Source organism: Odocoileus virginianus, unplaced genomic scaffold (assembly GCF_023699985.2).
Source record: "Odocoileus virginianus isolate 20LAN1187 ecotype Illinois unplaced genomic scaffold, Ovbor_1.2 Unplaced_Contig_5, whole genome shotgun sequence".
Classification (NCBI taxonomy): Eukaryota; Metazoa; Chordata; class Mammalia; order Artiodactyla; family Cervidae; genus Odocoileus; species Odocoileus virginianus.
Genome location: NW_027224322.1, coordinates 188,461 through 205,173, shown reverse-complemented (window position 1 = coordinate 205,173; position 16,713 = coordinate 188,461). Strand labels below are relative to the sequence as shown.

The following is a 16,713-nucleotide window of genomic DNA, read 5'->3' as shown; positions in this document are numbered from 1 at the left end:
AGATCCCCAATGAAATTATCTAAATCTAACTAGTCAGTGTTGATATATAGGAAAGCTATTGATTTCTGTGCATGCATAACTTATCTTAATATTTTAAGGAACTTTATTTTCTTGGGCTCCAAAATCACTGCAAATGGTGACTGCAGCCATGAAATTAAAAGATGCTTGCTCCTTAAAAAAAAACTATGACAAACCTAGACAGCATATTAAAAGGCAGAGACATTACTTTGCTGACAAAGGTCCATCTAATCAAAGCTATGGTTTTTCCAGTAGTCATGTATGGATGTGAGAGTTGGACCATAAGGAAGGCTGAGCACCAAAGAACTGGATGCTTTTGAACTGTGGTGTTGGAGAAGACTCTTGAGAGTCCCTTGGACTGCAAGGAGATCAAACCAGTCAATCCTAAAGGAAATCAATCCTGAATATTCATTGGAAGGACTGATGCTGAAGCTGAAGCTCCAATACTTTGGCCACTTGATGCAAAGAACTGACTCATTGGAAAAGACCCTGATGCTGGGAAAGATTGAGGGCAGGAGGAGAAGGGGACGACAGAGGATGAGATGAGATGGTTGGATGGCATCACTGACTCAATGGACCTGAATTTGAGCAAGCTCCAGGAGATGGTGAAGGACAGGGAAGTGAATCTTCCCAACCCAGGGATCGAACCTAGGTTTCCCACATTTCAGGCAGATTCTTTACCAACTGAGTCACCAGGGAAACCTGTGTAATGCTAGAAAAGTATTAGCTTTTGTAATATTCAGCCATCTACAAACCCTGTTTGTTGAAAAGTCTTTTACTATGTTGTAGAATCTGACTTTAAAATTTTACTTATGGTTTTCCATCTATACTGATAAATAAGATTGAACTGTAGCAGGTAGTAGGCCATGAAATTGTATTCTCTGTTCTGCCCCCTACTCTCATAAGCACTGTAATGAGTAGTCAAAAGCATTATGAAGGTTGTGATCAAAGTTAATAACATAACAAGAATGTTATTTTCATTTATGATTAGAAACAGTCTTGTTAATCTTTTAAAAGTGGGGAAAATTATCTTCATAAATTTGCATAACTGGCCTTTACACTTCCTAGATGGTGCTAGTGGTAAAGAATCTGCCCACCAATGAGACGAGAGTTGATCCCAGGATTGGGAAGATCCCCTGGAGTAGGGAATGGAAACCCACTCCAATAAGCTTGCCTGGAAAATTCCATGTTCAGAGGAGGCTGGCAGGATACAGTTCATGGTGTCACAAAGAGTCAGACACAACTAAGTGACTAAGCATAGGACTCCGAAAGAAAGAAAAATAATGGAACAAGAAAATTCTGATGAATAAGATAGTGAGGAGTGAGTGGTTTGATGAATTGTTATGGTTTTGCTGATGGGCTCGTAATGTGGTGACCACACTTGAAGAACACCTGGAGATGGTCTAGGTTGGTCCCCTCAAGCAAAAATGAGCCTCAGTTTGCAGCTTGCAAGGCCTTTTGTAAAGATTAAAGAATGGAATCTTGCTCTCTGGACAGTGCAGGGTCAAGATTTGAAGAACATCATGGAAAGGGATGCTGGGCTGCCTCTGGAGGCAGGCTTAGCAGACTCAGGCAAAGAATTCACATGCTTGTGCCTGGTCTTGTAGCTACAGCAGTACTTTCTAAATTGTGCTCTGCAGAGTCTTTGTCCCAGAAGGTTCTGAAAAAAGCAGTTTCCATGATCAAACAGTTTGGGAAATTGTACCTCGTCCATTTCTCTTTTAAGAATGCCCAATGACATTCACAAGTAAATGCTCCTCGATAAGCAAACTCTTTGACTGTTATCACTGTTACTGAGGAATATTTATTTATAGAATTCTTTTCATCTGGAGCCCTTACTAACATTCCCAGGAATTAGTGGTTATGGCTTGGGAAACACTAGGCCTACAGGAATAGTTGTAGTCGGAATAACGAAGAAGCAACATGTGCTACCATTTGTTGAATGCTGTGCAGCAAACACATCTGAGCATTGGACCCCTGCTGCTGAACTAGCCCTTGATCTCACTGTGGAGCAGAATGCTTATGGGGAGGGGCTGGAGTCTAGTTCTAATCCAGGGCCCTCCATTTTGTCGCTGTGTCCCTTTAAGGAAGGTACCTGATTTCTCAGTGCCTTGGTGCCCTTATTTATAAAATGGAGGTAGCTGGAGAACCCACCTCAGTGGATGATTGCAAAGACTAAATATGATTCTAGATGTGATGGAGGTGGTGACATCATCAGATTTTTTAAAAATTTTAGCCTAATAGATTGGAAGTGTGAGGAAGACTGGGACAGGGACCCAGGGAAGGGTAGGCTGCCAGTGACAATGGCTTGGCCCAGAGGAATAGCTTGGTCCAGATGGGAAAAGGATGGACTTGTGACAACCTTTGTAAGAAGAATTGATAAAGCTGGGTGCCTGAGATGAGCATGGAGATGGGTGAGGAAGGAGGGATCAAAAATGATACTTGGGTCTCTGACTAGAGTGGTAGCCTGGATAATGGTGCCATTGTAGTGATTAGAATCTGGGGAAGAGGAGCATGCGACTGGGACTGGCAGTGGAGGGGAACAAAGAATTCAGTTTATATAGAAGACTTGGCTATGCAGGGTGAACTAGATTTTATATTTCTTAACTGTTTATTGCCTTTTGTAATCTCTTCAGTAAGTAGCCCTTTGCTGATCCTCCTCAGTGCCCTCTGCTGGCCCCTTCTCCACTCAACCCCCATCAGATTGTTCTTGGCTCTTCTTGTGCCCTCTAATTATTTATACTCTTTCCCTAGGCATGTCCATAAAGAAGGCTGAGTGCCGAAGAACTGATGCTTTTGAACTGTGGTGTTGGAGAAGACTCTTGAGAGTCCCTTGGACTACAAGGAGATCAAACCAGTCAATCCTAAAGGAAATCAACCCTGAATATTCATTGGAAGTTGAATGAATGAAGATACTGAAGTTGAAGCTCCAATACTTTGGTCACCTGATTTGAAGAGTCAACTCATTGGAAAAGATCCTGATGCTGGGACAGATTGAAGGCAAGAGAAGAAAGGGGTAAGAGAGGATGAGATGGTTGGATAGTATCATCGACTCAGTCTACAAGTTTGAGTGAACTCCGGGAGATAGTGAAGGATAGGGAAGCCTGGAGTGCTGCAGTCCATGGGGTTGCAAGGAGTTGGATATGACTTAGTGACTGAACAACAACTAGGCAAGTCTAGTCCCAAGATTTGAAAAATCCCCTCTCTGCTGATGACTCCTAAATCTACACCTTCACCCAGTCTCTTTCCTGAGTTCCATACTCAGTTCCGTGCCATCCTGGAGCTTACATTCCAGTGGGGGATGAAAGTAAAAGTGAAAGTCACTCAGTCGTGTCCAACTCTTTGCGACCCCATGGACTATACAGTCCATGGAATTCTCCAGGCCAGAATACTGGAGTGGGTAGCCTATCCCTTCTCCAGGAGGTCTTCCCAACCCAGGGATCGAACCCAGGTCTCCTGTATTGCAGGCGGATTCTTTACTAGCTGATTTCCCACAAGGGAAATCCAATGAGAGCTGGTAAATAAAACGAGATCTCTTGTTTCTTAGACAATAAGTTGAGAAAAATGAGTCAGGAAAGGGAAGGGGGATTGTTGAAGGCTGGTGGTTTTAAACAGAGTGGTCAGGAAGTAATCGCTCCTCCATCACACAGTTGCTTTTTTTTGTTTCTTTAGCTTCTCAAACTTGATGAGGCCTAAATGAAACTCCTTAGTCTTCCTCTTTGACTTACTGTGTTGACTACATTTCACTTTCCCTGTTTCATCAGGCAAGATCTTACTGTTGTGTTGTAGTGTGCATCTCAGGCGTGGGGGTCATTTCTGTTATAACACATTAACACATCTGCTTGGTGTCAACAGATTGATTCTGCTCAGATGAGTTTTTTCTATGTACTCCTATAATACCTCAATGTGTTTATTTGAATGTTTCATGCAGATAGCACTGTAAAATATTTTTGGCACAAGGAGACCAAATTTCTCTTACCCAATGAAATGCAGCCTTGTGTACCCCAGATCCAGATAATTCTGGGGATGGACCTTTGTGACCTCTAGCACCCTGGTGGGAATGTTTTCTTAATTATATACACACAACTCATGTCTCCTACCTCAGCACTCTCCAACTGTCAACACTAGGGATACTTACAGATGATATTATCTTGGTTTGCACTTGCTAATACCCTGAAAGCTGGCCTGCTAAACCAGCATTATATGAAACCCAACATATACAAAGAATAACCCAAAATCAGCAAGTACCAAAATGACTTCTACTTTTGTCCTTGAAGATATTAGAGTTGTCTCTACTCTGGTCTGTAACTTCTTCAGTTTACTTTTTATCCTGAGAGTGTTGATTCTTATTGTGTTCTATTCCTATTCACTATGAGTACACCTTCTTTTTTAAAGAGGGAAAGAAATATGGGTTGATTTGATAATGCTGAGAAAATGAAAAGTTGGCCCAAAATATACAGAAAAATTAGTACAAGATAAAGATCTTTCTCAGTGGGAAAAATAAAAACCACATTGCTGAAGTCTTTCAACATTTCAATTTTTAATTTTTCTAATAGTACATTCTTTAAAAGAAGTTAACAACTTCAATTTTCCAAATATAAGGACTCAATAATGCGAATGAAAAGCTGTCATTTTTCAGTTAAGCTGTTGCCTAATTACCCTGGAAAAAAGTATTCTTTTGATTGAACTGATGCAAAAATCCTTTAGAAAAGCTTCATTGTTGCCTGGAAAGAGTCTTCTTAAGGTCACTTTTACTTCTAGACCATCCACTTGTTTCTAGTGAAAGAGTTTTGCTTGGTAATGGCTTGTGGTTCCACAGTGTTTTGTGTATGAAAAGCATAGACTAAGAGATACTACTGAAGTCGCTCAAATTGTAGATTCAGCCATGAAAGAAAGTCCCAACACTGAAACATTTCCCCTTAATGTTCAGCAAGACACATGGAAAGAGAACTCAAGTCCCACTTTTGTCTTTACTCCGATCACCACTTTAGTCGGAGTGAAGAGGCTGCCGCGCTGTCGGAAACAGAGCTCCATGGCCCACTGTGCTTATTAAACAGCCTGCAGGTGCAGAGTGGCTGCCCCAGAACGGGTCTCAGTCTGCAGACACAGGCATCTCGTGGCTGCCGGGGCTCCAGGCAAAAGCAGGGTGCTCCCCGGCGTGTTCTGAGAAGCAGGTGAAGAAGCAGTGCTCCTGGGCAGCAACAGACCAGCCTACGAACCCGTGCTCTCCACCCACCCATCCGTGTCCTGTTCAGAACCGGCCTTCACTGCTGGGACAAAAGGACGCTCCTGTTGGCTTTCATCTTCTCCAGACGCTTCACTAAGTGGCCGTTGCTCACCTCGAGCTCTTCTGTTTTGTCCAGTGCAGAGCGAAGCTGAAAACAAAGGTGAAAGTCAGCAAGCTTTGATTCTAGCCCCACTGAAAATCACATTGATGACCCAGACCCACCAAGATCCTGAAAAGACACACATACCTACAGGTGAGTATGTGTATATTTCTTAATTTAAAAAGTAAAACAAGGCACGAGATTCTGGCCTCATGAGTAACTAAACTAGGGACCCTCCCTCAGGAACTAGACCCAGACATGGCACAGTCTTGGGGATCCTGGTGGTCTCACAAAAGGTGAGGCAAACAAACACACAATCAAGTGCTGAGCCAGACCAGCTGGAGAAGGTGCTCCCCACAGCCCTGTGCAGCTGGGCTTCTGCATTCTGCAGCCAGAAACCAAAGCGAGAATGCCTGAGGCCAGGATGCTCGTACCCAGGAGCCAGGGCCATAGAGCCGGGGAGACACAGCAGAAGCCACGTCAGTAGGGAGCTGCCTGGACCAGCAGGCAGCGTGCAGAGTGGGGGTGCCCCAAGGTGGGGGTTCACGGCCCTGTGACTGTAGAGACATGCATCGTCGGAACAGAGTCTGCGGTTCTGGTTCTGATCCAAAACCCTCCAGGCGGCTGGGTGGGGTTCTGAGACAGGTGAAACTCCCCTGCCCTGGCTTTCACCAGCAGACACAGAAGCAAGCCCCTCCGTGGAAATTTCCCCAAGGCGAGCCTGCAGTATTCCTATACATTCAAATCAAGCACAACCTTATGAGACTGGGACAAAGCATTTGAGTCACAGAAGCAATAAACAACAGAAACAGGCCTCAAAGACTGAACATGCTTTGGTTGTCAGTGTGGAAAACAGAACAGCTGCATATGAGATCTTTAAAGAAATGAGGCTATGATCAACAAAGGAGCTATCAGGAATGAGTATATTTCAGAAAACAAAAGGAGGCGAGCTGGAAGATCTCTAAAAACTGTACGTTTTGCAACACTGGGAAGTAAGGAGACAGGAAATGGAAAAGACAAATGGCAGAGAAATACAGAGGGGTCCATGAGCAGATCTGGTATCCTCTGATCAGAGTCCCAGGGGGAAGGTGGACTCCGGGAAGAGGAGTTACTTAAGGAGATCGTGGTTGAAAATTTTCCAACATTTATTTAGAAAAGAGACCTCACGGATCAAAGAAACACAACACATCTCAAGCAGAAAAAATAGCAGTAAACCCACATATATTAGTGTGAGATGTAGAAAATCAAAGGAAAGAGAACAGCAGAGCAGCTAGAGAGTGGAAAAAAAAAATCACCTAAAAGCCAAAAAATACTGGGCTTCCTCAGTGGCTCAGTGGTAAAGAATCCACCTGCAATGCAGGAGATGCAGGAGACATGGGTTTGATCCTGGGTTGGGAAGACTCCCTGGAGAAGGAAATGGCAACCCACTCCACTATTCTTGCCTGGGAAATCCCATGGATGGAGGAGCCTGGTGGGCTACAGTCCACAGGGTCGCAAGAGATTGGGAACGACTGAGCACACACTCGAGCAAAAAACAGATTGATAGATTTTTTTTAGGGGAACCCAGAGGATGGCAGCATGATAGTTGCAATCACTGTAGACAGAAAAATGACTGATGGTTGATTTAAGCTCCTAACCGACTGAACTACAGTTTCCTTTATGATGTGAGCAAGGCCCTTCAGAGTGACCTGGAAGACGTAACAATGAATGGTCTAGCAGCAGATTTCCAGGCAGCAGATCCTCACCCTGCTCTCCCAACCAGAATATCATTACCCATTCTCTTCCTAGAAATAACCTAGAAAATTTACCTCTCTTTGGAGTTTCCGTTTTTCAGCCTTAAGTTCATCTTCTATTTTTTCAGCATTTTCAGCAGCCTGTTTATAACGTGATACTTGACTTTCTAACCTTATGACCTGGAAGGAAAGGAAAAAATCATGTGTATAAATTGATAGGCCTGTTTTCTCTCCCCGACTGCTTGCTTATATTTGCGATCCAAGGGCGTAAAGCAGTAAAAGGAGAGAAGACAGTGCAGCGCGAATCATGATCTAGCACGTGGAGCTGTCCCATAGGTTCTAGCCACACAAGCTGTTTGTTCACACTTACAAGCAACCCAGTACTGGCACCTATCAGGGACTCATTTCCTCTCTGACCCTTGTCCCAAGTATGGTTCCCACCATTCTGACCCTGAGACACCACCCTCTCTGATGAGGGTCGATCCTGCAAAACAGGTTGGCAAACAACGGCTCCCTCAGGACCTCAGCTCCCGTCTGATCTCTCCCAGTGATGGTGGGGTGAGGAAGCAGGAAGGGAGGAGAGAGACAAGGGATTCAGAGAGGGGTGACAGGAGGCAGCTTTGGGGTGGCACCTGGGGCTGGAGGTGGATTCTGCTGCCCTCAAGGCATGCTTCCAAACATGCATTGCTTTGGAGGTGGGCTTCTCATTTTCGTTTCTACAAAAATTCTCAGGAGTTCCAGCCACATACACCCACGATGGAGGGGGCAAGAGGACCTGTTTTTCTTTTTCCCTTCAGTTAGGACACAGTCTGTCCCAGGGCCCAGCATGCTAGAGGTATGAGTGCCCCAAATCAGGAGATCAGAGCAAGCCCCGGGCTGGGAGGGAAAGAGGGAAAACCCAGGCAAGAGGGACACGCCTGCATCAAGTGTTTGGTAATTAACCATATTTTTTTCATTTTTTTAAAGAACTTTCAAGAAAACTCCCCAGCCACATTAGGTACTTTCTTCAACTAACTTTGTTTATAAAGGATTGTTGTTGTTTAGTCACTAAGTCATGCCTGACTCTTTTGCAACCCCGTGGACTGTAGCCCACCAGGCTTCTCTGTCCATGGGATTTCCCAGGCAAGAATACTGGAGTGGGTTGCCATTTCCTTCTCCAGGGGATCTTCCTGACCCTGGGATCAAACCCACATCTCCTGCATTGGCAGGTGGATTCTTTACCTCTGAGTCACCAGGGAAGCCCTATAAAGGATTGACATTGATTATAAGTGTCCCACTCTGTGACCCCATGGGCTGTAGCCCGCCAGGCTCCTCCATCCATGGGATTCTCCAGGCAAGAATACTGGAGTGGGTTGCCATTTCCTTCCCCAGGGGATCTTCCCGACCCAGGGATCAAACCGGGGTCTCCACACTGCAGGCTGACTTTTTAAAGTTGGAGCCATAGGGATGGCCCTGTAACAGCCCAGATCCTAGCGGTGACCTTTCCCTCTCTCTGTTCTCTCCTTGTGGGAAGTGCTTGGAGAGTCTCGCTGCCTTGTTTATCCTCCTTTGGACATTTTTTTGGCTCTAAAATTCTCTGCCTCTTTTTGTCCTCAGCCTTTGAAGGGTGAGTTCTTTCTAGCATATAAAATTTCAGTTAATCATCGTCTGGGCTGCCCGTGATTGCTTAAAAGTGTGCACGTACATTTTGTTCTAATGCAGTTATCTCTTGCTCAGATTTTGCAAGTTTAAATTTGAGGTCGCTGATCTGTCTGTTGGCATCCCCTAAAGGTTGAAAGAGAAGGAAAATTTGTTAAGCTCTCGGGGCTTTTAAAATGTTAAAACAATAGTTACTGGGAACCAAGCCCTTAACCTTGTAATCTTCTTGCCTGTTGTGGCCCCACAACTGAGGAGGCGCTCTCACCTCGCAGGGAGAGCACCCTAGAGCAAAGAAGACAAAGAAATGGTGGGGGGAAGGGGGAGGAGGCAGAGAGACTGGGCATGATTTTATCCCTTTAAGCCTCTTTCTAGTTTTGTTGTTGCTGTTGTTCAGCCGTTAAGTCATGTCCGACTTTGCAACCCCATGGACTGCAGCCTTCCAGTCTTCCCTGTCCTTCAGTATCTCCTGGAGTTTGCTCAGACTCATGTCTATTGAGTCGGTGATGCTATCTAACCACCTCACCCTCTGTCATCCCCTTTTCCTCCTGGCCTCAATCTTTCCCAGCACTTCAGTCTTTTCCAAAGAGTCAGTTCTTCACTGATATATTCGCAGTATCAGGCATGCATTATTTTGTAACTCTGGGTGAAAAATTATCTTTAAGGTTGAAATTCCTCTTGAGTTCAGGAGATTTTTCCATAAATAGTTTTAGTGTTTATCTAAACTAAGCATGTGTGCTTAGTCACGTACGACTCTTTGCAATACTTTGGACTTTAGCCTGCCAGGCTCCTCTGTCTATGGGGTTTCCCAGGCAAGAATACTAGAGCAGATTGCCATTTCCTACTCAGTTTACTGGCATGGAAAAATACCTTCTGACTTCCCCCATACAGTCAGCAGTTCCGAAGACTGTATCCAGCAGAGCAAATGTGGTTTCTAGCAGCAAGTCATTGGGTGGTACCCTGGTGCTCATTCTGGGGCACCTGTTCTGTTTCCTAGGCTCAGACAGAAACATGCTTGTCCTGCCCACTGCCCTTCCTTGTCCTAGCCCGCAAAGAAACAGCTTTCTGCTTGTCTACTCAAGGGCTTCTGCGAGGATGGGGTAACACTGGCCACTCCTTGCCATGATAGTTTTCTCCGCCTGCACCAGTACAATAAAAACCGCACATGGCTAAGGGATTCCTTCTACATGAGGATTGACATTTACTCTGTAGATCCATCACGTGCACGTCCGTCCCATTTTGTAAGACACCATCTTCCAGGTGCAGAGTGTCTAATCTGATATTCTTCTGTCTCTCTTCCAGCTGCCCCTTGAGTTTCTTAATCTGAAAACATCCACCAATAAAGTACATTAATTTCTCTATTTTAAATGAGACTAGAGCCTATCAGAAAGGAAGGAGCATGTCAAGTCAAACTCCATGCCCCACAAGTACAATATGATGTTGTCCTGCCATCATTTCGCGTTTCTTTAAGGTGAAGGGTTACGTAAAGCAGCAGGAGAGAAATACAGTAAAATGTTACAACTCACCCGGAAGATGGGGAGTCTCTCTCTTTTGATTTGTTTGTCAAGAAGCAAACCCAAATAATACATAAATGAAAAACCTTCCACCAGTGAGCACTCTTCTTTGAAAGTAATAGTATAATGGATGAAAATGAGACTATATTTACAGTATCAGGCATGCATTATTTTGTAACTCTGGGTGAAAAATTACCTCTAAGGTTGAAATTCCTCTTGAGTTCAGGAGATTTTTCCATAAAATGGTTTTAGTGTTTATCTATGTATGCATGTGCACTCAGTCATGTCCGACTCTTTTCGACACTTTGGACTATAGCCCACCAGGCTCCTCTGTCCGTGGGATTTCCCAGGCAAGAATACTGGAGCAGGTTGCCATTTCCTACTCCAGGGGATCTTCCCAATCCAGGGATCAAACCTGCATCTCCTGCTTTGGCAGGCAGATTCTTTACCACTGAGCCACCAGGGAAGCCCAGGTATTTATCTTTAAGTTCGTAAATCTGTATACAATTATGTTTGCTTTATTCACTAAAAAGACAGATATGCCACCAGGAGCCTTCCAGGCACAGAAGCACTGTCCCCAACAGAACCCCATCAGGTTGCAGGTTTGCCACCTTCAAGGGGTTGACCTCTACATGGCTTTCTTCCCACTGAGAGACACCTAGAGTAGTTGGGATTGCAATTAACAGCCACATGTGTGTGTGTGTGTTGCGTGTGCAATTTTCTGTTGTGCAATGGGGAGTCTCCCAGCCCTGGTCCTGTTAGCCTCCAATCTCTGCGGACTTTTTGGAAGTCCTCCCCTCCGCCACTGACAGGGGCAGAACAGAACATTGATATAGACCATCGGTGCATACTGCTTTGGAAAGCAAGTACAGAATTACCACGGACACAGGTTTACAGAAGATCACAGACACTTCAAGAGAATCCTCTCACCACATTTAGTGGTTTACCCAATTTTGAGAGAAATCTTCAAAACTTGAAAAAAGTGAGGCAGATACCGTTGATTAGGCTTACGAGGGAAAAATGAGAAGAGTCCATTTTCCTTAGAAAGCGATTGTGGAATAATTTCTTAATAATGAAAGAGGGCTTCCCTGGTAGCTCAGCTGGCAAAGAATCTGCCTGCAATATGGGAGACCTGGTTTCGATTCCTGGGTTGGAAAGATTCCCCTGGAGAAGGGAAAGGCTACCCACTCCAGTATTCTGGCCTGGAGAATCTCATGGACTGTATGGTCCATGGGGCCACAAAGAGTTGGACATGACTGAGTGACTTTCACTATCCCACTATGAAAAAGACCAAGGCATACCACTGTGTAGGGTTTCTTGAGACAGAAGAGATCAAGGTAGGTAAACAGCAGTGAAAATAACTTGGATCAGCTATAAGCAAGAAATACCTGCCGGAGAGGGGTGCTGATCACTGAGAGATTACAAAACTGACTTAAAAAGATTTTTGCATATGGGACAGATGTATAGATGTATAGAACAGACTTGTGGACTCTGTGGGAGAAGGCGAGGGTGGGATGTTTCAAGAGAACACCATCGAAATATGTATATTATCTAGGGTGAAACAGATCACCAGCCCAGGTTGGATGCATGAGACAAGTGCTCGGGCCTGGTGCACTGGGAAGACCCAGAGGGATAGGAGAGGGAGGTGGGAGGGGGGACCGGGATGGGGAATACATGTAAATCCATGGCTAATTCATTTAAGAAAAATTAAAATAAAAAAAATAAATAAATATAGCCAGTAAAAATAAATAAATAATTTTAAAAAAGAATCTAAAATTGTTAGTATATTTTATAGTACTTAATGGAAATTAAACTCAATAAAGAATCATTATTCTTCAAAAAAAAAAAAACTGACTTAAAAAGATTTTTGCATATGGGACCTTAATTCCCTGACACGGGATTGATAGTGCACCTCCTGCATTGGAAGGTGGATTCTTAACCACTGGACCACCAGGGAAGCCTCAAAACTGACCTTTATGAGCAGGTAGAAGAGGAAGGGTGTTGGAATGTTTCAGGAACACCCTTGCCTCTCAATGTTTATTCAAGGTCTTCTACCCAAGTCTTTTATTTAAGCAGCAATTCATGTAAAGTGTGCCAAATTCAGAACATGGCCTTGAATCTTTGGGACACATGTCCCATAAGTCCAGTATGACTTCTGATGTCTTACTTGGATAAAAACATTAAGAACACTGGCTGGCTTGATAATTATTTTCAGGCATGATGTATCAGGGGTTTCCTGATGAAGCAAGAAGCTAGAGTGAGAAGGATCCCAGTTTTAGGTGCCCCATTCCAGAACTCAAAAAGTAATAAAAAAAAAAGATTGTTACCTGTTCCAATAAGTATTCCCGTTCGTCAACAAGCTTTTTCAACCTAATATCTAAAGAAATCAGAAAGATAACAGGTTTAGGCGACTCGGTGAATGCCCCTTTCAGCAGGTGGCTAAACCGCAGAATGAGCACTGGGGTTAGTGAAACTGATGATGAGGGTATTACGCACGTACCACAGTGAATGAGGCCACAGACAGGATGGGGAGGAATTCAGCCAAGGGAGGGCTGAGCCGCGTCAACCTCCCACACATGCTTGTCTCGTAGGGCAGTATCCGGCTGCATGCAAGCAGGCTAATCTTCTACTTTGGGTTAACATGCAAGAGCTCTAAGGCCAAACCACACTGCAATACAAGATCTCACAGGCTTCACGGTTTAACATCATTAGCAAGGTATTACAAACACACCGAGAATCATGACCAGATATAACCAGTATTTTCATTAGCCTTGACTTTCCGAGTTTCTACCCCAGACGTGTGTATCTTCTTCATTTCTCTCAAAGATGCACCCACATCAGAGTTGTTTACGGCCCCTAAGTGTGCTGATGACACACCAGCTAACCCACTTGTGAGGCGCTGCTCTTCTTGTGCGGAAGGACGAAGCCACAGCTCAGGTTTCCGCCATTCCTCCCCCCAGACACAGAAGTTTGCATGTACGTAAGCACCCAGAGTTGGAGCAAACTCCAGGAGACAGTGGAGGACAGGGAAGCCTGGCGTGCTGCAATCCATGGGGTCTCGAAGTCGGATACAACTGAGCGACTGAGCTGAACTGAAGCACCCAGAAATCCCCGCAACGTCTCTGTGAAGGGGCATCGAGGAATACAGTCTCCAGAGCTCAGAGGGGGAAACGAACACTGGGGAGGGTTTCAGGGGCAACACCCCACACCAGTTTTTCCAGGCAAAATCAGGACGAGGTGATGCTGCTGGATGCCAGTGTGTGACGTGGTGCGCCAAGGTGACGCCGCGTGCATGCGCGCTGCCCATGGAGCCCCACGGGGAGGCACTGCTGCCTCACTGCTCCTCTACAGATGAGGACCCTGGCCCAACAGCTTTCCTGAGGCCCGGGCCGCACCCCCGAACACTGCGCTCACTGTTCGCCTAAACCCGGCTGTCGGAGTCAGACCGACTCCTGGCCTGAGGCTCCTCTTCCCGAGGGGCAGTGCTCTCACACTGCCCAGATTTGGATTAGATGTGTGAAACGGAAATAATTCATAAAAACACACCCTTGTTTTCACTTTTGAAAAGTCATCTATCCTCATTCTAATCCAAATTATATGCTTTCTCAATTACTTTCCCCAACATCCTAAGTTGCTATTTTGAAAGGCATAACAACGAAATAAATGAATGCAGAAAATGTTATGTGTAAGATAAATTTATCATCCTTCTGAGTTCTGTTTTAATTGACATACAAATTGCTTCTGACAGATCTTTTATTTTGTCCTTTCCATAAATGCACCCAACACTGAAACAAAAATTAAAGAAAATTTAAAACCTGGCTCTCATATGCATTATCACTTTTCACTTTATCCTGTATATTTAATACTCCTATATACAATAACCACAGGTGTAAGAAACACTGAATATAACAGGAAAGGATTTGAGGTTCATGGGTCCATTTACAATTTTATTATTATTTTTTCTATTAGAAGTTTTCAAATATCTTAGCAAGTAAAAGATGTTAAAATGTAATAATAGTGCTAGCAATAAAAAAACAAGGGTAATGTGACCTTTAGTCTTACAGTGGAAACATGAAAAATAGAGAGAAATGTGAGAAATTTTAAAGCAGAATTGGAGAAGATTAAAACTAGATAGTTTTAGGAAACTGGAGAAGAAAAAGAAGCAAAATTGCCTTATATAAAGAAAATGAGCACTGTAGTCAGAGAAAGACAAAACTGTGTTATCATATATGGTATCTGAAGAATAAAATAAACAAATGAATTTAACAAGATGGAAACAGACTCACGGGTGGTTATCACTGGGGAAAGGGAAGGGAAAGGAGCAAGATGGAGAAGAAGATGAACAGGTACGAAATACCAGGTATAAAAAGGCTAAAGGATATATTGTATAGGTCAGGAAATAAAGTTTAACCTATAAAAATACTGAACTATGTTTTTATATATGTTATACATCTGGAACTAACATAGTATTGTAACTCAACTATACTTCAATAAGAAAAGAAAATGAGTACCACTTTTTTACAGCTTTAAAAATCAACAAGTCTAACTTGTCAGGTGAATAGTGAGGCCTGACTGGTAATCACTGTGATACTCAGCAAGAGTGTCACAAACCTATGCTCACTAAACAATCCTACTCATCACTGGTCTGTGACACCCAAAGGATGAGCATTTAAGAAAACTAAGTCACAAAGTCTCAGACTCAGAGTTTTCTTTTATACTAGGAAGTTAAAAGCAATTGGAAATTAAAGTTATTTTAGTTAACAGTGTCAACAGTTTACCTTTTAAAAAAAATCTGGCTTTTATATTGGGTTGGCCAAAAAGTTCGCTTGGGGTTTTCCGAAGATTGAATGGAAAAATGCAAACGAGATTTTTGGCCCACTCACCCGATATATTAAAATCCCAACACACTTTCTGGTGTGAACTTTAGAGGCCTGTGAAACAAGGAACAAAGTGGCAGACCATGCAGACAGTCAGGGGGCAGCAAGCAAGCACCAGGCCCCCAGCCCTGCCCTGGGGGCCCCAAGTGCCGTGACTGCGTCTGTTCCGGCTGCAGCAAGGTCGACCACCAGCAACAACCACGCCTCTCTTTACTGCTTTACTTGGATCTAATCCTCATCGTGACTCTGAAAGGCAGGTTCGAACCCCGATTTCAGACAGTATGGTGAGGCACAGAGAAGGTAAATAGCTTATTTATAATGATATACACTCAGAAGAATAATTTTCATCCTTAGGTTAATCTCTCCCATCCTTAGGCCTCCTCGCCCCCCTGCAGAGAAAAGTCATCTCCCCCCATATTTGCGAAGATAATGATCGTAAGGCAGGTCTTGAGAAATCCAGAGTGTGTCCTCTCTCTGCTTCCTTCTTGCACTGACTTAGTTTGATCTTAATCCATGTAGTCAGTTTCCATCTTGCCCAGGCCTAGCCTCCCACGATAGAATCACCCCTCCTTCCTATAACAGGGAGAACTGGGACAGGACAGGCTGCTGAAGGCGATTCTTTTTTTCTCCTGCTTATGGGGCCAAAGAGGTCTGTACAGATTCCTCACACCAGCCGCTGTTTCAGTTCAGTTGAACAGCTGAAGCCTTTCATGTCTTGAGAAATACGCACGTCTTTGAAGTAAGAGGGGCAGAAAGGGTGAAAGGGGTTTTTCTCCTGATAGTTTTCCCTATGTAAGACCGACACACTGAATAATAAGTACATATCCCGAATGTAGCACACTTACAAACACCCCTTCCTTTCCTTTTGGAGCCAACACTTGGAATGAGTCTTACTGTTCTGTCCTCGTTTCGATGGTCATGCTGGCATGTTGCACAAACGGGTCGCCTAGGAAAGGGATCTATCAACAGAAAACAGGAACCCTAAACTGTCTAAACTCCCAGAAGCAGCATTCCAGGCTCACAGTGACAGTGGAAATTTAAATGCTCAGGTCATTAGGTTTTCCTTTAACTAGAAATGCTCAATGTTACAGAAAGTAATTCTTAAACACTCTTTTCAAAAATTTTACTGCTTCCCAACCTGTGTATGTGATAAAATAGCCTATAATTAAAAATTCTCAGTACCTTTCTCTATCTTTTAAAATAAACTCATAATTATACTTACTTATACTTTGAAAGGAAGATTAACATTTTACACATAGACACTATGTTCTGGTTTGAGGCTGAAAAATATCCCAGCTTTTTTATTTAAAGAATCAATGATCCATGTTTTTCTCTGTCCTTATTATAGTGAAACCTCAGTGGTCCAGGTTTCTCTGGGGATGTGTCTGGTGGGTAACCTTTCGATTCTTTTCTGAGTCTGATTCGTTTGACATTGCAATCTTTCCAAGCTGCCTTATGTATTAGGTGGGGCAAAAAGTTCATTTGGGTTTTTCCATAAGATGTTATAGAAAAACTCAAATGAACTTTTTGGCCAATTCACAACTCCCATGACTTCCAACACCAAATACACCAGAGGCAACCATTTCTTGGTAATTCAGGGGCCTTCACC

The 16,713-nt window shown here is 43.8% G+C and overlaps 1 protein-coding gene across 2 annotated transcripts in view; it reads right to left on the bottom strand.

The window, feature by feature from the left end:
• Positions 1-4,534: 4,534 nt before the first annotated feature.
• LRRFIP1 (LRR binding FLII interacting protein 1) overlaps positions 4,535-16,713 on the bottom strand; it is a 161,647-nt gene continuing 149,468 nt past the window's right edge. For both annotated transcript variants that reach the window (XM_070463752.1, XM_020876453.2), the window contains 5 exons: positions 12,555-12,604; positions 9,919-10,036; positions 8,763-8,842; positions 7,154-7,258; positions 4,535-5,393 (listed from right to left, as the gene is read on the bottom strand). In XM_070463752.1, the coding sequence (XP_070319853.1) occupies positions 5,283-5,393; positions 7,154-7,258; positions 8,763-8,842; positions 9,919-10,036; positions 12,555-12,604 (464 nt within the window). In that variant the 3' untranslated portion in view covers positions 4,535-5,282. The remainder of the gene's footprint in view (positions 5,394-7,153; positions 7,259-8,762; positions 8,843-9,918; positions 10,037-12,554; positions 12,605-16,713) is intronic.